Source organism: Cherax quadricarinatus, unplaced genomic scaffold (assembly GCF_038502225.1).
Source record: "Cherax quadricarinatus isolate ZL_2023a unplaced genomic scaffold, ASM3850222v1 Contig851, whole genome shotgun sequence".
NCBI lineage: Eukaryota > Metazoa > Arthropoda > Malacostraca > Decapoda > Parastacidae > Cherax > Cherax quadricarinatus.
Window position 1 is genome coordinate 30,123 of NW_027195877.1, and position 26,719 is coordinate 56,841.

General features: G+C 39.0%; 1 protein-coding gene across 1 annotated transcript in view; it reads right to left on the reverse strand.

The window, feature by feature from the left end:
• Positions 1–26,719, reverse strand: part of LOC128691070 (UDP-glycosyltransferase UGT5) — a gene marked incomplete at both ends in the record, with an annotated part of 122,776 nt that overhangs the window by 27,948 nt on the left and 68,109 nt on the right. The window contains 1 exon segment of the mRNA XM_070080724.1: positions 24,935–25,099. Coding sequence (XP_069936825.1) covers positions 24,935–25,099 — 165 coding nt within the window.

The following is a 26,719-nucleotide window of genomic DNA, read 5'->3' on the forward strand; positions in this document are numbered from 1 at the left end:
TTAGAGAGGATCCCAAAAGTTTCGGATAGTTTTTTTGTTATATGTTGGATATGGGTGCTGAATTTCAGGTTGCTGTTGAGATGTAGGCCAAGGAATTTGCCCTCATTATGTTAAGCAATAAAAGTGTTGGGATGTTAATGTTTAATTGTGCATTACCTGCTCTGTTACCAAACATAATATAGAAGGTTTTATCAGTGTTGAGTGTAAGTTTATTGGCTGCCATCCATGTAGAAATTTTTAGTAGTTCTTCATTAACAATGGTGTTGAGCGTGGCAAGATTTGGGTTGGAGACGACACAAATTATGTCAAGAGCTAAGAAAATTGGTTTCAAGCATTGTGATACATTGGGAAGACGACTGATGTATAAGAAGAAGAGCAGGGAACCAAGAACACTTCCCAGTGGCACTCCAGTATCAAGTGGTCATGTTGAGGAGGTTGTGTCTTTAATGGTGACATACTGATACTTATTAGTAAGGTAGGATTTGAAATATGCAAGTGCATGGCCTCTTACACCATAACAATCAAGTTTGTGGATTAGGATGCCATGGTTTACTTTGTCGAAAGCTTTCTTTAGGTCAATAAAAAATTCTAATGGATATTCCTTATTTTCCAGTGCTGTGTAAAGCAAGTTTATCAATTTTACAATTGCATCATTAGTGCTTTTATTTTTTCTGAAGCCAGACTGGCAGGGGGTTTAGTATGCTTTGTGTTGTTATAAACGAGAATAATCTCTTGTGCATGAGTTTCTCGAAGATTTTGTATAGCAACAGTAAGTTTGATATTGGTCTATAGTTGTTTATGTCTGTGGGGTCACCACCTTTGTGTATTGGTGTAACACCTGTTGTTTTGAGTAGTGTCAGGAAAGTGCTAGTTTTTAGTGATTTGTTAAAAAGTAATGAAATAGCATGTGAAAGGTCATGGGCCGTTTGCTTGTACAGTGGACGCCCGCATAACGATATTAATCCGTTCCTGAGAGCTCATTGTTATGCAAAATTATCGTTATGCGAATGAATTTTCCCCCTAAGAAATAATGGAAATTAAATTAATCCGTGCAAGACACCCCAAAGTATGAAAAAAAAAATTTTTACCACATGAAATATTAATTTTAATACACACAAACTGAAAAAGACATGCACAGTTACATGACACTTACCTTTATTGAAGATCTGGTGATGATTGATGGGATGGGAGGAGGAGAGAGTCTTAGTGTTTAGAAGGGGAATCCCCTTCCATTAAGACTTGAGGTGTCAAGTCCTTTTCCGGGGTTACTTCCCTTCTTCTTTTAATGCCACTAGGACCAGCTTCAGAGTCACTGGACTTCTGTCGCACAACATATCTGTCCATAGAGGCCTGTACCTCCCGTTCCTTTATGACTTTCCTAAAGTGGTTCACAACATTGTCAGTGTAATAGTCACCAGCACGGCTTGCAATAGCTGTGTTAGGGTGATTGTCATCAAAAAAGGTTTGCACTTTAAGCCACATTGCACACATTTCCTTAATCTTTGAAGTAGGCAACTTCTTCAATTTCTCTCTCCCCTCCTCCGAAACAGTTTCCTCAGGTGTGGCCTCATGCTGATGAAGATGATCTAGCAGCTCATCAGTGGTTAGTTCTTCATTGTCCTCCTCCACCAACTCTTCCACATCATCCCCACTAACCTCCAACCCCAAGGACTTTCCCAATGCCACAATGGATTCCTCAACTGGCATAGGATTCCCAGGGTTAGCCTCAAACCCTTCAAAATCCCTTTGGTCTACACATTCTGGCCACAGTTTCTTCCAAGCAGAGTTCAAGGTCCTCTTAGTCACTCCCTCCCAAGCCTTACCTATAAGGTTTACACAATTGAGGATATTAACCCTTTGAGGGTCGACAGGCCCTCTCCGAAACTCGTTCTCAGGGTCGGCCAAATTTAAAAAAAAAAAAAAAATTATTTTCTCTTATGAAAAGATAGAGAATCTTTTCCCGATCATAAAGACACCAAAAGTTTGAAATTTGATAGAAAACTTACGGAATTATGCTCTCGCAAAGTTAGTGGTCTCGGCGATGTTTACGCATCGGCGATTTTGCCCACTTTGAGCCCCATTTTCGGCCAATTTCACTGTACTAGTCGACGAAAAACATGAATATTTCGCTAGAACTCCATTTTTTCTATCGAATGGGTGCAAGAAACCACTCATTTATGAAATTCAACTATCCAGTACAGTGGTCAGAATTTAGCAATTTTGCCAATTTCACACAAATTTCAAAAGATGCCAATTTCCGAATAGGGACCAGAATAAACAAGAAAGACATTCCTGGCACTAAAATGACATTTCCTCTAGTCATTAGTCACGTCTCAAGGCCCCTCTTATATTCTTTTGCTTTCCAGTTTGAATTTTTATTTTCACAAAAAATATAAGATTTACTGTTATGCAGACTACTGCATTAGTGTAAAAAATGGTATAAATATTATTGGTGCACTTGTGAAAGAATATTAGACTCACCAGTTGACGTGTATTGCACGCTTGGCACGATTTGTTTACTTTTGAAGTTTGGTAAAAATCGAACATTTCTGCTACTTTGAGCTCAATTTCAAGGCACCTTTCTTTGTAAAACCAGTCAAAATCATCTCAATTTCTGTAATATGTCTTCCATTCTATAAAATGAGACCAAGAAAACTAGAATACAACAATAAATACCATACGAAAATACACTGCAAAGTCGCTGATTTATTCAAAAAAAAATGGTCAAAGTTTTTTTTTTCTCATTATGCACTGTGTGCTGCAGGATTTTTTTTAGACTGTGCACACTGACCACATAGACCCATTCTTTCATATGAAGGCCTACCAGCTTTCTCCCACTAGATTTGAGGCCGCTAGAATTTATGAGTACTAGTACGTCAAAAACCCCTACGCGTAAGACGTACTAGTACGACGAAAACCCTCAAAGGGTTAAAGTGCTCTCTCCAAAACTCTCTTAGAGTCAATTGAGTTTCTGAGGTCACTACAAAGCACCTTTCAAACAGAGCTTTTGTGTACAGTTTTTTGAAGTTTGCAATAACCTGCTGGTCCATGGGCTGCAGGAGAGGAGTGGTATTAGGAGGCAAAAACTTCACCTTAATGAAGCTCATGTCCCCACAAAGTCGCTCTGCCACGTCTGTAGGATGACCAGGGGCATTGTCTAACACCAGGAGGCACTTAAGGTCTAATTTCTTTTCAGTTAGGTAATTTTTCACATTGGGGGCAAATGCTTGGTGTAACCAGTCATAGAAAAAGTCCCTAGTGACCCATGCCTTACTGTTTGCCCTCCACAGCACACACAAATTAGCCTTGAGGATATTCTTTTGCCTGAACGCTCTGGGAGTTTCAGAGTGATACACTAATAAAGGCTTCACTTTGCAATCACCACTAGCATTGGAACACATGAGAAGAGCAAGCATGTCTTTCATAGGCTTATGTCCTGGGAGTGCCTTTTCCTCCTGAGTAATGTAGGTCCTGCTTGGCATTTTCTTCCAAAACAGGCCTGTTTCATCACAATTAAACACTTGTTCAGATTTCAGTCCTTCACTGTCTATGTACTCCTTGAATTCCTGCACATATTTTTCAGCTGCTTTGTGGTCCGAACTGGCAGCCTCACCATGCCTTATCACACTATGTATGCCACTACGCTTCTTAAATCTCTCAAACCAACCTTTGCTGGCCTTAAATTCACTCACATCATCACTAGTTGCAGGCATTTTTTTAATTAAATCCTCATGCAACTTCCTAGCCTTTTCACTTATGATCACTTGAGAGATATTATCTCCTGCTATCTGTTTTTCATTTATCCACACCAATAAGAGTCTCTCAACATCTTCTATCACTTGCGATCTCTGTTTCAAAAACACAGTTGAACCTTTGGCAAGAACAGCTTCCTTGATTGCCGTTTTCTTGGACACAATAGTAGCGATGGTTGATTGGGGTTTACTATACAACCTGGCCAGCTCGGAGACACGCACTCCACTTTCATACTTAGCAATGATCTCTTTCTTCATCTCTATAGTAATTCTCACCCTTATTCCTGTAGGGTTGGCACTAGAAGCTTTCTTGGGGCTCATGGTCATTTATTTTGCAGATAAAATCACCAAAAACACTGTAATAATATGAAATGTTCCAACTGTATGCTTGGATGTTACCGCAGAGGCTGGCTGGTAAACAATGCCACCGGCGGAACATGTGAGGCTGGCTCAGGCGGCACATTAGACGCGTCTCGGACGAATAGCGTTGAGCGGGTTTTTTAGCGGTATGCGAGGCAAAATCTTAGAGATAAAATGTATCGGTATGCGGATTTAACGTTATGTGATGCCAACGGTATGCGGGGGTCCACTGTATAATATTTGTGGGACTCGAGACAGGTTCCCTGACTTATTTTTAAGTGACTTGATTATCATGGTGATTTCAGTGGGCTCAGTAGTGCAAGATAGGAGGTGGTTCGGAAATTCCCATCTAAGTAATCACTTGTTTGGACATTGGTACCTGGGATTTTACTGGAGAGATTTGATCCTATGGTTGAGAAGAAATCTTTTATCTTGTTTACTGTATCAATAGGCTGTAGTGATGTATTGTTCAGTTTAATTAGGACAATATCCCTAGTTCTTTTCAGTTTGTGAGTGCCCAGAATCTGTGAGAGTGTTTTCCAGGTCTTTTTTTTATATCTTCTCTTGCTTCTGTGAATCTGCTGTAGTACTACAATTGTTTGGCTTTTTTTATTAGTTTGGTGAGAACTGATGAATAGTGTTTAATAATATCTTTGTGTATTAAGCCCTGTCTATATTGCTTTTCATACTGAAGTTTCTTGTTAATGGATCTTAGTAAGCTGTTAGTTAGCCATGGGCAACCTAGTCGTTTATTCGTAATCTGTTTCATTTTTACAGGACAATGTTTGTTATATAGTCTAAGTAATTTATTAAGAAATATGTCTGTCCAATCATCGATACAACTGGCACTGTAGAATTCTGTAGCCCAGTCAACCGTCTCTAGCTCTGCTGTGAAGTTACTTACTGAAGCCTCATTATGGAGTCTAAATGAAACTTTGCTGTATTCCAGAGGCAGTTTACTAATGTTTGTTAAGAGGAAGGTGGGGTAGTGGTCAGTAGCACTGTGTTTGATTATCCCTGATTTAAGGGGGGATAGTATATTGGTCCATATATGGTTGATTATGGTTGCACTTGTCTCAGTCAGCCTGGTTGGTTTAGTTAATGTTGGTATGAGAAGTGTGTTGTTCATATTGTTGATGAAATTATTTACTGGCTGGTCATCTGGTAGGCCAAGGTTGATGTTGAAGTCTCTGGCTAAGAGAAGGTGGTGCTTGTTCATTTGGTTGTTTGTTATTGGTGTCTTTAGTTTATTGCTAAAATTTGGATGTTTGTATGAGGCATCTAGTAAATGGCCCCGATTGTTAAAGGAGTCTTAAGGTTTTTTACACTAAAATTAGCAAAAATATATTCTCCATATTCATCACTATAGCAAGTGGTGTTATAACAAGATATTTCATTAGAGTAATAGATTGCAATACCACTCCCAACTTGGTATGGTCTGCAGGTGTAGACTGCTGTGTATCCTGCTGTGTATCAGGCCTTCCTTCCCTATCACACACTGCTTTAAACAACTGTAAGGTCTTTTCCATAATTAACATAAACTTAAGTGGTGCATCTTTCTTTGTCTTTTGTTCAATCCACTCAAGAAACAAGTTTTCTGTTTTATTTACTTGTTGGGACCTATGTGTCATTCTTTTCATGAGATGATATCTTGGGTTATTCATTACACAAGCTTGTATATTCGCCTCTTTCTTTTTAATTGTACTAGCTGACGCTTCATTAAGGCTATAGGCCCTCACTATATCCACCACATGTGAGCCACTCTTAAGCTTATTTAATATCTCTATTTTCTTCGCAATTCCTAGACTTGAACGCTTAAACCTTTTCTTGCAACTTTCAGCAACACTTGTATTCCTACTGGGTGCCATAATCTCTTGGCAGATTTAAGAAATGGCAATGAAAATACATATGTAAATAAACACAGCGAGCTTCCCAAGTGTCGTCATCCTACACATGTATAAACCAAACTGATGGCTGGGAGGGTAGTGTGGGTGGGTGGGTAAGGGTAACGGGGAATTGCGGTAGGTCTCCCATATTGACTCAAATGGTGTAACCCACCACCAATCCTGCGGGTGACTGTGCGCTCAAAATTTTTTCCCCTTCCGTGAACCATGTTAAATTTATTTTATGAAGTACAGTGGACCCTCGACCAGTGATATTAATCCGTTCCTGAGAGCTCATCGTTAATCAAAATTATCGTTAGTCGAGTTAATTTTCCCCATAAGAAATAATGGAAATCAAATTAATCCGTGTAAGACACCCAAAAGTATTGAAAAAAAAAATTTACCACATGAAATATTAATTTTAATACACACAAACTGAAGAAGACATGTACAGTTACATGACACTTACCTTTATTGAAGATCTGGTGATGACTGATGGGATGGGAGGAGGGGAGAGTGTTGATGGTGTTAGTGTTTAGAAGGGGAATCCTCTTCCATTAGGACTTGAGGTGGCAAGTCCTTTTTCGGGGTTACTTCCCTTCTTCTTTTAATGCCACTAGGACCAGCTTGACAGTCACTGGACCTCTGTCGCACAACATATCTGTCCATAGAGGCCTGTACCTCCCGTTCCTTTATGACATTCCTAAAGTGTTTTACAACATTGTCAGTGTCACAGTTAAACACTTGTTCAGGTTTCAATTCTTCACTGTCTATGTACTCCTTGAATTCCTGCACATATTTTTCAGCTGCTTTTTGGTCCAAACTGGCAGCCTCACCATGCCTTATCACACTATGTATGCCACTACGATTCTTAAATCTCTCAAACCAACCTTTGCTGGCCTTAAATTCACTCACATCACCACCAGTTGCTGGCATTTTTCTAATTAAATCCTCATGCAACTTCCTAGCCTTTTCACATATGATCGCTTGAGAAATGCTATTTCCTGCTATCTGTTTTTCGTTTATCCACACCAATAACAGTCTCTCAACATCTTCTATCACTTGCGATCTCAGTTTCGAAAACATAGTCGCACCTTTGGCAAGAACAGCTTCCTTGATTGCCGTTTTCTTGGCCACAATAGTAGCGATGGTTGATTAGGGTTTTGTGTACAACCTGGCTAGCTCGGAGACACGCACTCCACTTTCATACTTAGCAATGATCTCTTTCTTACTATCCATAGTAATTCTCACCCTTTTTGCTGTAGGGTTGGCACTAGAAGCTTTCTTGGGGCCCATGGTGACATATTTTGCAGGTGCAATCACTAAAAGGGCTGTGATAATATGAAATGTTCCAATTGTATGCTTGGAAGCGACCGCAGTGGCTGGCTGGCTTGTAAACACTGGCCAGAAGAGGACGCATCTCAGATGGAACGAACAGTGTTGGTCGAGTTTTTTAGCGTTAGTCGAGGCAAAATTTTTGCGTTAAAATGTATCGCTAGTCAGATTTATCGTTAATTGATGCCATTGTTGGTCGAGGGTCCACTGTATTACATAAAATTGTGCCGCAATTCTTCAATTGTGCTATTTATTTATTTATTTATTTAGAAATTTTAGCATACATACAGAGGTACAAAAAAAATACAGGTAAGACCAGCATGCCAAAGCCACTTATATGCATAGCATTATGGGCTGGCTTAAAATTAACTTAAGATTAACTAAGCAATGATGAAATCAGTGATAAGACATTATTGTAAACAGATAACTATAAAGCACAAATGAGTATTACAAAGACAGGTCATATGGTTGCATGCATTGCTGTTCATTCAGTAGAATGGAGTATTCTGTTAGGTAGTGTATTTAAAAAAATAACAAAGTTAGATTGGGTCCTAGGTTTAACATTTATGTGATATAATTGTGAGTAACATTTTGGATATACAATTTATAAGGTTCAGTTATTCAGTATTTATTTGGTTTGAGTGAGTAAGTGAACTTTGAGAAGAGACTTGAATTTATAAACAGGTAGTGTTTCTTTTATATTTACAGGTAATGAATTCCAGATTTTAGGGCCTTTTATGTGCATTGAGTTTTTGCATAGCGTGAGATGGACACGAGGAACATCAAAGAGTGATCTGTGCCTTGTGTTATGGTCATGTGTTCTGTTGAGGTTGGCAAGGAGCTGGTTGAGGGGAGGGTTAATATCAGAGTTAAGTGTTCTATGTATGTAATAGGTGCAGTAATAAGTATGGATGTTTTGTATGGTGAGTAGGTTGAGTGTTTTGAATATTGGTGGAGTGTGTTGCCTGTAGTGAGAATTTGTTATCATTCTAACTGCAGCCTTTTGTTGGGTAATTAGTGGTCTGAGATGGTTAATTGTTGTTGAGCCCCATGCACAAATTCCATAGGTGAGATAGGGGTAAATAAGAGAGTGATAAAGGGCCAGGAGGGCTGACTGTGGAACATAGTACTGTATCTTCGATAGTATGCCTACAGTCTTGGAAATTTTCTTAGAAATTTGTTGTATATGTGTATGAAATTTGAGTCTATTATCGAGGTGGATTCCTAAGAATTTTCCCTCTGTTAGCTTTGTGATAGGTGATCCGTTTATCGTTATGTTAAGAGGTACATCTGTAGCTCTGTTACCAAACTGAATGAAGTAGGTTTTGTCAATGTTTAGTGTAAGTTTGTTAGTCCTCATCCAGGTAGCTATTTTCTGTAATTCGGTGTTTACAGTATTGGCTAGCGTGACTGGGCTCGGGTGAGAGAAGACGTATGTAGTGTCATCTGCAAAAAGTGTGGGTTTGAGTAATTGCGAAGCATTTGGTAGGTCATTTATGTATAGGAGAAAGAGAAGAGGGCCAAGGACACTTCCCTGTGGGACACCAACTGTAATTGGTTGTGCGGAAGAGCTTGCCCCATTTGTGTACACATATTGGCTTCTGTTGCTGAGGTAAGACTTGAGGTAGTTGAGGGAGTGCCCTCTAATACCATAGTGTGACAATTTTACGTGGAGCAAGTCATGGTCAACTGTATCAAAAGCTTTACGTAAGTCAATGAAGATCCCCAGTGTGACTTCTTTTTTCTCTATTGCAGTGTATATATGTTCTAGCATGTGTATAATAGCATCATTAGTATTTTTATTAGGCCTGAATCCAAATTGGCAGGGGTTGAGAATGTTTTGGGAGATGAGGTAGGAGTAGATTCGTTTATGAATTAATTTTTCGAAGATTTTTGAGAGAGGGTGTAAATTGGATATTGGCCTATAGTTATTCAACTCTGTTTGGTCTCCTCCTTTATGGATCGGGGTGACCCTTGCAATTTTGAGAACTGTAGGGAAGGTGGAGGATTCAATGGATTTGTTAAAGAGTGTTGCAATGATTGGTGATAGTACTTGTGACGCTTTTTTGTATATAAAGGGTGGTAAGGTATTTAAATCTCCTGCCTTGTTTTTCAGTGCGTTGATAATAAGGGAGACTTCGTATGGGTTAGTCGGAGCTAGGAACAGTGTGTTCAGGTAGTTGCCAGTGAGGTAGTCATTTGGTGGGGTATCTGAGCTTGGGATTTTATTGGCAAGGTTTTGACCTATAGTGGAGAAGAAATCATTGAGTCTGTTTGCTGTTTCTGTTGGTGGGAGTTGGGGTTCATCTGATTTTGCTAATTTTATTTCGCTATGTCGTGATATCCTTTTTGTTCCCAGAATTTCTGATAGGTTCTTCCAGGTCTTTTTTATATCACCTCGTAAGTTGGATAATGTGTTCTCATAATACAATTTTTTTGCCCTTCTTATCAGGCTGGTTAGGATTGACGAGTAACATTTTGTTTGGTCTCTGGTTATGTGACCCACTCTGTACTGTTTTTCATATCGGTGTTTTGTATTTATGGATTTGAGAATGCTGGGTGTTAGCCAGGGACTGTTCAGTCTCTTAGCTGTTATCTGTTTAGTTTTTTTAGGGCAGTGCTTGTTATAAAGGTATTGGGTCTTTTTTAGAAAATTATTAAAACATTCGTCAATATCTGTATAGATTTCTAGCTCAGTGTGCCAGTCAATGTTTGTTACTGCTGTTGTGAAGTTATTAATGGCTGCCTCATTGTGAAGTCTGAAGGTGACTTTAGTAGTGTCTTGGGGTATTTTACCAAGAGTTGTTATGAGGAAAGTAGGGTAGTGGTCTGTGGTATTATCTGTAATTATGCCTGATTTTAAAGGGGATATGGTGTTGGTCCAGATGTGGTCAAGTAGGGAAACACTAGTCTCTGTAACTCTTGTAGGTTTTGCTACTGTTGGTAGCAACATGCAGTTACTCATTGTGTTTGTGAATTCAGTAACGTGTGGGTCCTGGTCTTGCAGGAGATTTATATTGAAGTCACCTGACAGTAGTAAGTGATCTTTGTTCATGCGTGCATCAGTTATCCTACTTCCTAGGTTTTGACTAAATTGGCTAATGTTTGATTGTGGAACTCTGTAGATGTTTATCACTGTGAGAGGTTTTTGTAGGTATTTGGATTTGAATTTAGCTATTATATATTCCCCATGTTCATCCCTTGTGCAAGTATTAGTGATACATTCTAGTTGGTCTGAGTAGTATATAGCTGTGCCACCCCCTTGTTGGTCTGGCCTACAGTTGTGTATGGCTGTGTAACCAGGAATGGCATAGACATCTGTAGTATCAGGCTTTAGCCAGGTTTCAGTTAGTGTAATGATGGACATATTGGCATGCAAGGAATTTAGTAATGCTAGGAGGTCATCATAATGCTTGCTTAAAGATCTGATATTGTAGTTAAAGATAGTTATGTTGTTGTTGGCTCTGAGAAGTGCCTTTGATTGTTCTGCTGTGTAGTAATTACAGTAACTGTTTGATTCATTTAAGTCATTAAATAAGAGGTTGGTATCAGGATCAATGCTTGTAATCATAAGATTTGTAGTAAATCTATAGTTAGAATTAAGTAAAAAATAAAGTAAATATTCTAAAGCTAAAAAAAAATAGCACCTGAATTATTTAACAAATGTAAAAATAATGAGCTAAGGTAGTTTTTTAAAGCTAAAATAAAGGAGACAATATAAAAGGGACTAAAATAATTTGTGGTGAACAAATAAAGTGACGATCAAATAATGGAGCTTGGGAATATGATAGTAGGTAGTACTTTAAAGGTAATTCTTTAAAGTTAGAATTATAATATAAAATTATAATATAAAAGGGACTAATATAAGTTGTGGTGAACAATAAAGTGGTAATCAAATAAATGAGCTTTGGAGTATAATGGCAAAATAGTGAACTTATTAACTTTAGCACCTGAGAATAGCACCTTGATTATTTTAACAATTGTGAATATATGAGCTAAGGTAGTTATATAAAGCTAAAATAAAGGAAAAAAAAATATATAAGGGACTACAATTAAGTAATGGTAAACAAGTTAAATGGACAGATAGTCACTATGAAATAATATTGGTTTAGGAGTAAGATCTGATTTGTAATATTAAATAAGTTGAGCAGTTTATTGCACAATAGAAAGTAAAAAAAAAATGAGGTAGTTGGTACTAGCTAGCAAAAGATAGTTTTGGTACTTGCAAAAAAGTAATTGGAATATACACTAATTGCACACACAATAAAAAGTGACTAAAAAAGCAAGTAGTGGTAAACAAAATTAAATGGACAGGTAAGAACAATGAATAATATTAATTTGGAGTAAGATTTGACTTGTAACATAAAATTATGAGCAATTAATAGCAGTAAGAAAGAAGTAAAAAAGTATTGGAGGTAGTTAGCATTAGCTTGTGATGAAAAAAATAATAAAAATAATAATGCACAATATAATAGTAAGGTACACTATATGCACCACACGTATATATGTATTAACCCTTTGAGGGTCGACAGGCCCTCTCCGAAACTCGTTCTCAGGGTCGGCCAAATTTAAAAAAAAAAAAAATTATTTTCTCTTATGAAAAGATAGAGAATCTTTTCCCGATCATAACGACACCAAAAGTTTGAAATTTGATAGAAAACTTACGGAATTATGCTCTTGCAAAGTTAGCGGTCTCGGCGATGTTTACGGATCGGCAATTTTGCCCACTTTGAGCCCCATTTTCGGCCAATTTCACTGTACTAGTCGACAAAAAACATGAATATTTCGCTAGAACTCCATTTTTTCTATCGAATGGGTGCAAGAAACCACCCATTTATAAATTCAACTATCCAGTACAGTGGTCAGAATTTAGCAATTTTGCCAATTTCACACAAATTTCAAAAGATGCCAATTTCGGAATAGGGTCCAGAATAAACAAGAAAGACATTCTTTGCTTTCCACTTTGAATTTTTATTCTCACAAAAAATATAAGATTTACTGTTATGCAGACTACTGCATTAGTGTAAAAAATGGTATAAATATTATTGGTGCACTTGTGAAAGAATATTAGACTCACCAGTTGACGTGTATTGCACGCTTGGCACGATTTGTTTACTTTTGAAGTTTGGTAAAAATCGAACATTTCTGCTACTTTGAGCTCAATTTCAAGGCACCTTTCATTGTAAAACCAGTCAAAATCATCTCAATTTCAGTAATATGTCTTCCATTCTATAAAATGAGACCAAGAAAACTAGAATACAACAATAAATACTATACGAAAATACACTGCAAATTCGCTGATTTATTAAAAAAAAATGGAAAAAGTTTTTTTTTTCTCATTATGCACCGTGTGCTGCAGGATTTTTTTTAGACTGTGCACACTGACCACATAGACCCATTCTTTCATATGAAGGCCTACCAGCTTTCTCCCACTAGATTTGAGGTCGTTAGAATTTATGAGTACTAGTACGTCAAAAACCCCTACGCGTAAGACGTACTAGTACGACGAAAACCCTCAAAGGGTTAAGGGCACTTGTCTAATCTGTTACAGAAATGACAGCTTTTCTAAGGAAGGTAGAGAAATCGTGTTCGTTTGAGATAGTATATTGTTGTCCGAATCATGCCAAATGATTCATGCCAAATACTCATGTTAAATGATGGTCTACTGTATAGTGATATATACTAACCACAAATCATCAGGTTGTTGAAGCTGGCAGTGGTCACCAGTTCACTCAACACACTAATCAAATACAGTGGACCCTCGACCAACGATGGCATTGACTAATGATAAAATTGGGCAACGATGAGTTTTTGCATAAAAACATTGGCTTGACCAATGGCGAAAACCTCAGATAAGGACATTCATCCCGAATGCATCCGCCTGTCCGTCCAGCCTGAGCGCCTCAGCTGCCCTGCCTTCAGCTAGTGTGCCACTGTTTACAAGCCAGGGCGGATGGTTCCATGTATACACTCGATACATTTTGTATTATTCCGTTGTTTTTAGTGCTTGTACCTGATAAATAAGCCACCATGGGCCCAAAGAAAGCTTCTAGTGCCAACCTTGTGGTAAAAGGGTGAGAAATAAGTACTGTCAAAATACTATCATACCACGGTCAGCTGTTGCTGCACCACCATCAGCTGCTGCTGTACCACCGTCACCTGCTGCTGTACCAGAGTCAGCTACTGCTGCTGCTGCACCACTGTCAGCTGCTGCTGTATCACGGACAGCTGCTGCTGCTGCTGCTGCACCACCATCAGCTGTTGCAGCATCACTGTCAGCTGCTGCTGTACCACGATCAGCTGCTGCTGCTGCTGCTTCACCACCATCAGCTGTTGCTGCACCACAGTCAGCTGCTGCTGTACCACCATCAGCTGCTGCTTTACTACAGTCAGCTGCTGCTGCACCACCGTCAGCTGTTGCTGCACCACTGTCAGTTGTACTACTCAAAGATGTGGAGAGAGTATTGTTGGTGTGGCTTAACGAGAAACAATTACTGAGAAACAATTAACCCCAGAGGGTTAGCCACCCAGGATAACTCAAGAAAGTCAGTGCGTCATCGAGGACTGTCTAACTTATTTCCATTGGGGTCCTTAATCTTGTCCCGCAGGATGCAACCTACACCAGTTGACTAAAACCTAGATGAACAGGAAAAAAATGCCTGGAACTAGTGCTCATATTGGTGAATTTAAGGCCAGCAAAGGTTGGTTTGAGAGATTTAAGAATCGTAGTGGCATACACAGTGTGATAAGGAATGGCAAGCTGAAAAATTCCAACCCCAACAAGTGTTCAATTGTGAGAAAACAGGCTTCTTCTGGAAGAAAATGCCAAACAGGACTTACATTACTCAGGAGGAAAAGGCACTCCCAGGACATAAGCCTATGAAGGACAGGCTAACTCTCATGTTTTGTTGTAATGCTAGTGGGGATTGCAAAGTGAAGCCTTTACTCATGTATCACTGTGAAAATTCCAGTGTTCAAGAAAAACAGTGTCTCATCACTCATCAATACTCTTCAATATAGGTAAGTGTCATTTTAGTATTTATGTATTTATTGTGCATATCTCATTGTTTTTTGTTTTTTTGTAGAGAAATGTATATTTCATGTAAAAAAAATTATTTTTTTAATACTTTTGGCTGTCTGGAACAGATTAATTGGATTTCCATTATTTCTTATGGGGAAAATTAATTTGGCTAAGGACAAGCTCTCTGGAAAGGATTAAAATCGTTGCTCAAGGGTCCACTGTACTTTTAACAGTATAATTTCTACATCAAAATACCTTTTTCTCTAGTAGACACTGATATAAATAAATTATAAATCATATACACCTACCATCCGACTTACGACCGAGTTTGGTTCCAAGAAACCGGTCGTAAGCCGAAATGGTCGTAAGTCGAACTTTACTACTGAATATCAACAAAACATTTTTGTAATGACTTTATTTTATTGTTTTATTTTGGTATTTCATGTTTCACTTTACTTTTCATGTTGTTAGTACTGTATTTTATACTGTAAGGTTTAGGATAAACACTGTGTACAACACAAATAGTTGTTTATTTCCCAGAAATTTGGCATAAAAAACACGGTCGTAAGTCGAGTGGTTGTAAGTCGAGCAGGTCGTAAGTCGGATGGTAGGTGTATACTCAACACAGAAAAAAATTACCAGCATGAAAACCTGTGTAACATGCAAAAATAGTTATAAGCAAGACATCGCTTGGGTAGCATATAATTTCGGAAAAAAAAAAAAGAAGTTGTGCAAATATCCACCAATATACCACTACTGATATTAAAACAGAGAAATGTTTTGGGGGCTACCCAATTTACAGAACACACTGGGAGAAATTTTCACTTACATATACTAAAAGACAGAAACACCAAAAAAATATCTTTTTTTGATAATTTGAGTTTTGTTTGACAGTTGGGAAAGTAAAGAGAGTGGACCAGCTGAAGCTGTTACAGAAATGCAAGACAGTGCACCAGATGGAGATAGCAGACCTGGTACTGAAGAAAGAGGGAAAGATCTAAACTTACAAGACCCAGAAACACAAAATAGCAATACTTTTGGAGATGGTAAAAGGGAGAGGAAGCCTCTGGTAATATTGTTGACACACTACCAGTACTAACTGGTGGTGGCACTGGTGCTAGTACATGGGGCGAAGATAGTAGGGGGTCATGGAAAACTGCATCAGTATGGAACCCAGCCACAAAAATAGTCCTAGCAAACAAAAATCACATCTGTGCAAATTCTATGCCTTGGGTAACAATAGGCATGGAATATCTGGAAAAACAGGTGGGACGTGCAATTTTGATCACCAGAAAAATGCCGTGATCTCATACCCAAAAGAGTATGCAATTCTTCTTCTTATAAACTACTTCACCCTGAAATGTGTTATTCATCAGGTAATGAAAAAAAATGTTACAACACATACTATCAGGCACACTACTTAAAATAGACTAGAAGGAAAAGATCACACAGACCTTGGGAAACAAACCAGGGTAGTTACAACCACTCAAGAGAAACAGATTTTTTAGTGCATGGAAGAAAAAAGACACTGGCAGGAAATTACAGAAATACTACACCACCGCAGTTCAATACTGGAGTGGAGGCACAGTGGCTCCCACTCCAGAACAGATATTAGCAACAGCAAATAAAGCCCTCCTACAAACCATCAATACAACAACATTGTATTTGCAGATATGCAGTGTCAAAAGCCACCAACAAACAACCAAATACCTTCCATCAGTAGACTGTTCACAGAGTCAAATGAAATGTTTGCAGCTTTCACAGAAACACACAAAGGATCATTTTGACAATGAAAGTATAGACAACAAGGGAGGGTTGGCCTATATGTCACAGAGTCACCCATTTGCTCAGAATTACTAAACACCACAAATGATGTAGTTGAAATTTTGGCAGTAAAGACTGAAAACCAAAGCCTCGTCATTGTGGTTGTATATGAGTCTCCTGATGCAACTTTCATACAATTCCAGGAACAGCTTTTGAAAATTGACTACTGTCTGGAAAATCTCCCAACCCCAACCACAAATATCTTGCTTGTTATTGGGTGATTTCAACTTAGGACATATAAAATGAAGAAATGTGGAAACTGTTTTAGCAGAGATAACCCCAGGAGGCAGCTCAGATGAAAGTTCACACACACATGAGCTACTGAATCTCTGTAACAAATTCACCTTAAGCCAGCAAACAGTGGAACCAACAAGACTGGAAAATATATCTGACCTTATTTTCACTAATAATGATAATATGGTATGAAATAAAATGCTATCAAAGACAAAACATTCGGATCAAAACATAAAAGAAGTACATACAGGCATGAATGTGCAGGGCTCATGACCAGCAAAATGAAATCAGTTACGAGGGTACCATCACCAGATTCAAGATCAATAACAAAAACATTCAGTGGGATCAAATTAACCATGCCCTAAATGAAACAAGCTGGGAAGATATCCTAAACAACATGGATCCAAACCTTTGCCCAGAAAGAATTAAGTCCATGGCAATTGAGAGATGCTCCATCTACATGTGAAGGCGAAGAATCGCAGAGCCTCTGATAGGGGTCAGTATATCTGAGACATGGAAGAAGGGACTGGCAGAAAATAGAAAACATCAAGCTTAAGCTTAAGGAATCATACAAGAGCCAAGAAATACTGGAAGAACCCAAGGCCATAAATGAAATTGAAAAAAAAAAAATTATTTTGTTATGCCAGATCTAGGGCAAAAACTACAACTACTACTAGGCCCCTGCTTAAACAAGACGGGACCTACACAGATAACAGCGAAGAAATGAGTGAAATACTGAAGTCCCAATGATAGGAAAATGATAGAGATGCCAAGTGAATGATGATCCTTTTCAAATCACTTATTCTCTCTAGGCTGGAATATTGCTGCACATTAACATTTCCATTCAAAGCAGGTGAAATTGCCAACCTAAAGAGTGCACAGAGAACCTTTACTGCACATATAAGTTCCATCAAACACCTCAACCACTGGGAATACTTGGAAGCACTTGACTTGTACTCGCTGGAACGCAAGTGAGAGATATGTCAAAATCCAAAATCTACACTTGAAAAATCCTAGGAGTGGTCCCAAATCTGCACACAGAAATCATTCCCTATAAAAGTAAAAGACAGAGCAGGCAGTGCAAAATACCTTCAATGAAAAGTAGGGTCCCCACTGGTACACTAAGAGAAAAGACAATAAGTGTCCGGGCCCAAGACTGTTCAACAGCCTCCCACCAATCATAAGGAGAATTACCAATAGACCTCTGGCTGCCTTCAAGAAGGGGCTGGACAGATACTTAAAGTCAGTGCTGGATCGGCCGGGCTGTGGTTTGTATCTTAGACTACGTGTGACCAGCAGTAACAGCCTGGTTGATCAGGTCCTAATCCACCGGGAGGCCTGGTAGTGGACTAGGCCATGGGGGCATAGATCCCCTGGAATACCCTTCATGTAGACACACATTGAGCTACTACATGTTGTTTACCTGGAGAGGGTTTTGAGGGGTCGGCACCCCTGCAGCTCGGTCTAAGACCAGGCCATGTGATGGATCAGGGTCTGGTCAATCAGGCTGTTACTGTTGGCCACACTCAAACTGATGTACGAACTGCAGCCCGGTTGATCAGGTACTGACTTTAGGTGCTTGTCCAGTGCCTTCTTTAAGACAGCCAGAGGTCTATTGGTAACCCCCCTTATGTATGCTGGTAGGCAATTGAACAGTCTTGGACACTTGGTGTGTTGTCTCTCAATGTATTCGTGGGGCCCCTTCTTTTCATTGGGGGAATGCTACATCTCCTGTCGAGTCTTTTGCTTTCATAAGGAGTGATTTTCATGTGCAAGTTTGGTAATGATCTCTCTAGGATTTTCCAATGAAACATTTTGCCACACAGCGGCTTCTTCAGTCCAATACAAAGCAGAGAGGGGTAAGGAGAGGATGAGTTTGAGGTAATCAGTCCCTCAGCCTGAAACCAACGTGTTCACTCCATCACTCTTGTAGAAAGTACAGCATAAGGCCGGAGAAGTGGCTTATATACTGTAGACAGGTGAGTCGAAGCAGGAGGAGGCGGGATCACAGTGGTACCATCCACTAGTGTAAGTAGATCTTCATCCAAAGTTTGGAGAAATATTGAAGAATTCCTTGTATCAAGTTCCCATGATGTTGCAGTGTCTAATATATATACTGACAAGTTGAAGACTGAGACACTTATGCAACATATGGGAATGTTTATTAAGGAAACGTTTTGCCATACAGTGGCTTCTTCAGTCTAATACAAGGCAGAGAGGGGTAAGGAGATGGGAACTTGATACAAGGAATTCTTCAATACTTGTCCAACCTTCAGATGAAGACCTACTTACACTAGTGGATGGTACCACTGTGATCCCACTGCCTCCTGCTTCGACTCACCTGTCTACAGTATATAAGTCACTTCTCCAGTCATATGCTGTACTTTCTACAAGAGAGATAGATTGAACACATTGATTTCAGGCTGAGGGACTGATTACCTCAATCTCCTCCTCTTCTTACCCCTCTCTGCTTTGCATTGGGCTGAAGAACCCACTGCGTGGCAAAACTTTTCCTTAACCCTTTCAGGGTTGGTGCTGTGCTAGTATGCATAAATTCTAGCGCCTTCAAATCTAGCGAGAGAAAGCTGGTAGGCCTACATATGAAAGAATGGGTCTATGTGGTCAGTGTGCACAGTATAAAAAAATGCTGCAGCACACAGTGCATAATGAGAAAAAAAAAACTGACCATGTTTTTGGTTTAAAAGAGCGACTTTGCAGTGTATTTTCGTATGCTATTTATGGTTGTATTCTAGTTTTCCTGATCTCATTTTATAGAATGGAAGCCATATTACAGAAATTGAAATGATTTTGACTGGTTTCACAATGAAAAATACCTTGAAATTGAGCTCAAAGTAGCAGATATGTTCGATTTTTGCCAAAATTCAAAGGTAAACAAATCATGCCATGTGTCCAATACACATCAATCGCTGAATCTAATATTCTTTCACAAGTGCACTGATATTATTTATGCCATTTCTACACTGATGAAGTAGTCTGCTTAACATAAATCTTCTATTTTTCTGAGAATAAAAATTCAAAGTGGAAAGCAAAAGAAATGTAACAGAGGCCTGGGGACATGAGTAATGAACAGAGGAAATATTATTTTAGTGCCAGGAATGTCTGTCTTGTTTATTCTGGACCCTATTTGGAAATTGGCATCTTTTGAAATTTGTGTGAAATTGGCAAAAACTGCCATTTTCTGACCACTTTATTGGATAGTTAAAATCGGTAAATGGGTGGTTTCTTGTACTCATTGATAGAAAAAATGGAGTTCTAGCAAAATATGTACAATTTTTGTCAACTGGTACATTGGAATTGACAGAAAATAGAGCTCAAAGTGGGCAAAATCGCCGATGCGTAAACATCTTCGAGACTGCTAACTTAGTGAGAACATAATTCCATAAGTTTTCCATCAAATTTCATACTTTTGGTGTCATGGTGATCGGGAAAAGATTCTCTATCATTTCATAAGAAAAAATAATTTTTTTTTTTTTTTGAAAAATTTCTGACCCAGAGTTTAGGAGAGGGCCTGCTGACCCTGAAAGGATTAATAAAGATTCCCATATGTTGCGTAAGTGTCTCAGTTTTCAACTTGTCAGTTTTCAAATCATTTATCACAACTTATCTGGATAATGATGTTTAGTTTTACTGCAGAAGCTTCTATTTCGTTGTACATCCTTTTCTCATTCCCTGAGAGGTAGTGTGAAAAATAGAAGGATTACAGAGGTCACAAAGGCACTTTCTTACAACCTACTGGGAATAGTTACATCTTTATATGTTATTCATTTTGTATTTAATAATTGCTTCACATGCCTACACTACACAATGCAAGATATAGATGGAATATCAAGAAAATTTTAGTAATCTTATTACTATTAAAAGTACAGAGATCTCATTGGGATACACGCTCTTCAAACATCAGTTCATTCTTCAGCTTAATGCAGAAAGTTGATACAGTGGGCCCCCGAGTTTTGTGATTAATCCATTCCAGAGAGCCTGCCGAAAGTCGAAATTGCTGAATGGCGAAACCATTTCCTTCATAAGAAATAATGGAAATAAAATTAATCCGTTCCAGACACCCAAAAATGTTAAAATAATTTTTTTTTTAAACTAAATAAAAATTTACATACTGAAAACAATGAGAAATCAAGTACATGCATATAAAAAATAATAATAACATTACACTTACCTTTACTCAAGACTTCTGGGTGGATGGAAGACGGGAGGAGGGGATAGGAGGAAGGTGTACACTATTGTTTGGAAGGAGAATCTCCTTCCATTAGAACTTCAGATATGAAGTCCTTATCTGGGGTTACTTCCCTTCTTTATTTTTTAAAGACACTGGCACTGGGAACAACTTGAGAGTCACTGGAACCCTGTCGCACAAAATATCTGTCCAGAAAACTCTGTTTCTGGCGTTTCTTTAAGATTTGTCTGAAGTGGGACACAACACTGTCATTGTACATGTTGCCAATACGGCCTGCAACAGCTTTGTTAGGGTGAAGTTCATCCATAAATATTTGCACTTCAGTCCACTTTGCACAAATGTCCTTAATCTGTTTTTCGGTAATCCACACCAACAATAACATCTCCACTTCTTCGAGGATTTGTGATCTCCTTTTTGTCAGCATATCTACCCCTTTTGCAACAACAGCACACTTTATTTCCTTTCCTTTCACCACAATCGAAGTGATGGTTGAATGGGGTTTGCCATGCATCCTGGCAAGCTCTGTAACACGCACTCCACTCTCATATTTTTCAATGATTTCCTTCTTGAATTCGATCGTGTTCCTCACTTTCTTTACCAAAGGGCTTGCACTAGCTTTCCTTGGGCCCATGGTGACTTATTTAGCAGTTGCAATCACAAAAAAAAATGGATTATTACATATGAACCCGCGGGGTGATGGTCACGTGTTGGTAAACAATGGCACACTGAGCGTGAATGGCATGGGAGACTGGCTTTGTGTGCACGGTGACAGGCAGACGGGTACCGGATGGTCGCTGAATCATGAGTCTAATCACGAACTGCGAGGCCAAATTTTGCCGAAAAAACTTGCCGAAAGTCGGATTTCACAAAAGTCGATGCTGCCAAAACTTGAGGGTCCACTGTACACTATAAAGATTTCAGATATTTAATCATTAACAATGAGGTGCTTATATATTTCCTGTAGGGTTTGCATGGAGTTGTCTCTGAAAGACTGAGCATTTGGACACTAAGTCTAAAACATAAAGTTCCATTGTATGGTCCTTTCTCCATCCACACACTGGCCTGGCCTTAATCTAACAGTGACAACTTTTTTAATCTACTATCCTTATTATGAACACAGGTATAGTATGGCCAGTATACCTGGTCATAATGGGATTAAAGTGGAGCAAACAAAACTCAACAATAGAATATTACTTGTATTTTCCTTCACCAAGTATTAACAAGGTTGTATTTACAAGTATATACACTATGTGCAATATGTACAGTGGTGGAATAATTGCTTTTGCAAAAGTAAAAGCCAGAGAATGCACAGTACTCGACTAGCAGCCCAGGCAGGTCTGTCAGCTTGGCACAAGTGAACCACATTGCTTCAGCATTGGCGAGCTTGTCTATGATTAGGGTACCCTATAGATCATTAAATCCTTAGCACTTGGTTCGCTGGTTGGGAGGCAGCCTATATGGGAGTGTGACATAGGCCGAATAAAATGTAACATACTCGTAGCATGCCACAAACATTATTACTATCTACAGAAACATTTTACTTGAAACATTTCATAATGATGAGCAGCTCAGATCACAACATAACAGAGATACAGACATGTATGCACAGAGCTGACCAGGAAAATGTGATCAGTCATGAAAGTGTCTTCACAAAATTCAACTTCAGTAACAAAAACATACCATGGGAACAAGTCAACCATGTCCTGAATGAATCAAGCTAGAAAGATATCCTAAACAACATGGATCTGAACCTTTGCCTAGAAAAAATTAACTCTGTGGCTCTTGAGGTCTGCTCAAGGCACATTCCATTAAGAAAAAGAAAGAGAAGATGTAAACTAGAAAGAGAGATATGTTCCCTATTCAGACAAAGGTGAAGAATCACAGAGCTGCTGAGATTTGCCAATATGTCTGAAATACAAAGGGAGACACTGGTCAGAGAAATAGTAAATATCGAACTTAGGCTTAAGGAATCTTTCGGTGACAGGAATCTCAGGAAGAACTAAAACCTATGAAGGAAATTTAAAAAACGTAACAAAATACTACTTCTTTCATGCCAAATCTAAGGGTAAAACATTCAGTATTGGGCCCCTGCTTAGGCCAGATGGGACATACAGAGATGACAGCAAAAAAATGAGTGAGATACTAAAGTCCCAATACACTCAGTTTTCAGTGAGCCATTAACTAGACTAAGGGTCGACAATCTAAATAAATTCTTTATGAACGAGACCCAAAATTTTATCATCTCAAAAATCTCTGATATTATCCTAACACCACAAGACTTTGAAAAGGCAATAAATGATATGCCCATGCACTCTGCCCCAAGTCCAGACTCATGGAACTCTGTATTCATCAAGAACTGCAAGAAGCCCCTGTCACATGCTTTCAGCATTCTATGGAGTGGGAGCATGGACACAGGGGTCATCCCACACTCACTATAAACAGCAGGCACAGTCCCACTCTACAAAGGTGGCAGTAAAACAATTGCAAAGAAATACAGATCAAAAGCACTAACATCCCATATCACAAATATCTTTGAAAGGGTTCTAAGAAACAAGACTGCCAGCCACCTAAATACCCATCAATTACACAACCCAGTGCAACATGGGTTTAGAGCAGGTCGCTCCTGTCTGTCTCAACTATTGGATCACTACGACAAGGTCCTAAATGCACTAGAAGATAAAAAGAATGCAGATGTAATATATACAGACTTTGCAAAAGCCTTCGACAAGTGTGACCATGGCGTAATAGTGCACAAAATGCGTGCTAAAGGGATAACAGGAAAAGTCGGTCGATGGATCTATAATTTCCTCACTAACAGAACACAGAGAGTAGTCGTCAACAGAGTAAAGTCCGAGGCAGCTACGGTGAAAAGCTCTGTTCCACAAGGCACAGTACTCGCTCCCATCTTGTTCCTCATCCTCATATCTGACATAGACAAGGATGTCAGCCACAGCACCGTGTCTTCCTTTGCAGATGACACCCGAATCTGCATGACAGTGTCTTCCACTGCAGACACTGCAAAGCTCCAGGCGGACATCAACCAAATCTTTCAGTGGGCTGCAGAAAACAATATGAAGTTCAACGATGAGAAATTTCAATTACTCAGATATGGTAAACATGAGGAAATTAAATCTTCATCAGAGTACAAAACAAATTCTGGCCACAAAATAGAGCGAAACACCAACGTCAAAGACCTGGGAGTGATTATGTCGGAGGATCTCACCTTCAAGGACCATAACATTGTATCAATCGCATCTGCTAGAAAAATGACAGGATGGATAATGAGAACCTTCAAAACTAGGGAGGCCAAGCCCATGATGACACTCTTCAGGTCACTTGTTCTATCTAGGCTGGAATATTGCTGCACACTAACAGCACCTTTCAAGGCAGGTGAAATTGCCGACCTAGAAAATGTACAGAGAACTTTCACGGCACGCATAACGGAGATAAAACACCTCAATTACTGGGAGCGCTTGAGGTTCCTAAACCTGTATTCCCTGGAATGCAGGAGGGAGAGATACATGATTATATACACCTGAAAAATCCTAGAGGGACTAATACCGAACTTGCACACGAAAATCACTCACTACGAAAGCAAAAGACTTGGCAGACGATGCACCATCCCCCCAATGAAAAGCAGGGGTGGCACTAGCACGTTAAGAGACCATACAATAAGTGTCAGGGGCCCGAGACTGTTCAACTGCCTCCCAGCACACATAAGGGGGATTACCAACAGACCCCTGGCAGTCTTCAAGCTGGCACTGGACAAGCACCTAAAGTCAGTTCCTGATTAGCCGGGCTGTGGCTCATACGTTGGTTTGCATGCAGCCAGCAGCAACAACCTGGTTGATCAGGCTCTGATCCACCAGGAGGCCTGGTCACAGACAGAGCCGCGGGGGCGTTGACCCCCGGAACTCTCTCCAGGTAAACTCCAGGTAATACTTTTGGGTGTCTGAAATGGATTAATTGGATTTACATTATTTCTTATGGGGATAATGGTTTCGCCATTTGTAAATTTTGCCTTTCGTAGACTCTCTGGAACGGATTAATTACGAAATTCGAGGGTCCACTGTACAAGAATTTGAAAATTCTGAGCATGCACAAGATTCTGAGCATTCTTAACGAAATTTGTCAAGTAAACATGTGTATGAAGAAAATAACATCTGTTATAATTATCTCTACCAGAATGGTTTGTATGGAAGCGTCAGTGACACAAAATGCAAAGTGTGTGGACAGAGACAGGGCCATACACTGAACACTAGACAAATAAGTGTACCCCATTGACTTAAAAACTGACCTGGGTCAGGGGTTGACTTACCTGATGCAGGGGGTTGCCTGGACGACAGTGCAGAGCACCCACCTCCACTTGGGAGGGCAAGAGGGGCATTGACAAGCTAATGGAAAAATGGGTGTTCACCAACGCTAAACTCAGGTTCCTTTCTATGTCCAACAACGGCGGCAGATCAGGGAACTGAGCTGAGATCTGAGGAATATTACCAGCTCCTTACTGTAAGCATGTGAGTACTTTCCTCATTAACCCTTAAACGGTCCAAACAGATCGACATTCAAATTCGTATTGCTACAAAAGTAGATCTACTTTTTTTTACATATTTTCAAATATAACAAAAAAAATGTAGATAAAAGTTTTTTTACACGTTTTCAAATGTAAAACAAAAAAGAAGATCTGCATTTTTTTACATACTTTCAGATGTTGAAAAAACTTATATATACGTTTGGACCATTTAAGGGTTTAAAAACACCACTTAAAATATTACCAAGAATTTGAAAAACAACTTTCATTTAAGCAAATACTGCAGTACCTTTAATAAACTTTTATATACAGTAGGGCCCCACTTATACGGCAGGTTAGGTTCCAGGCTACCGCCGTAAAGCAGAAATCGCCGTAAAGTGGAACACAGTTTTTGTTCCTTATAAATGCATGCAAATACTAGATAACAAGTTTACACTAACATATATTAAGTTAGCAATAGAACTAGGCATCAAAAAAACAATAAAAAACTACAATACACACATAGTGCACTCATTATTTAACTTAAAATATTTATAGTCTTTATCTAGGGTGAGACAAGTAGTATTGATTGTAAGAAATCAAGTGTGGTAAGTATAGTAGTCAGCCAGGCTACCATACCAGGCCATTCCACCCACACACATATTCTATGATATTTAAGCATCCCAGAGCGATAAAATGTATATACAGTTCACTCATTACTTACCTTAAAATATTTGTAGTCTTAATGTAGGGTCAGGGGTGAGTAAAGGAGATAAAACGAATAAATGAGAGAGAGAGAGAGAGAGAGAGAGAGAGAGAGAGAGAGAGAGAGAGAGAGAGAGAGAGAGAGAGAGAGAGAGAGAGAGAGAGAGAGAGAATGAGTGCATGAGAGGGGACAGGCGCAGAGTTATGTAAACAAACCAGGCGAAGGCAAGTTTTGTAAACAAAGTGTACACGTCTGGTTTGTGTACAAGTTACATTGTGTACAAGTTGTCTCTACATTGATATAAAGAAGAACACTCCCATTCTCATGTAACACCATTTTTAGAAGAAATGACACTCTGAGTGAAGGCAATGGAAATAAGTCACTCTGACTTTTTTGGGGCTATCCTGGGTTCTCTACACATATGCTGCTATGTATGATAATCTATGTAACTGTATTTGTGTATACCTGAATAAACTTACTTACATACATACGAAAGGAATAATTTTCTACTGTTACCCCCAGTAACACATTTTCTCTTTTGTTAGACTAGAGAAAATGTTATTCTTGCCGTTACTTGTACAAGTTATCTGGCTACCACATCTCATATTTATGTTTATTTAAATAAAAAAAAAAGGCACAATACCGTGACTGGAAGGATACACAAATAACCCGCACATAGAAGAGAGGAGCTTACGTCAGCGTTTCGGTCCGACCTGGACCATTTACAAAGTCACACTAACCAGAAGTGGAGCAGGATGGCTATATATAGGTGGTGGTTGTTGTTGTTGTTGTTGTTGTTGTTATGTTTATTTATTCTGTTGTGAGGTGTATTTATCCTTTTATGTCATGTATCGTGTTTATTATATAATTTTTGAAAAAAATATCAT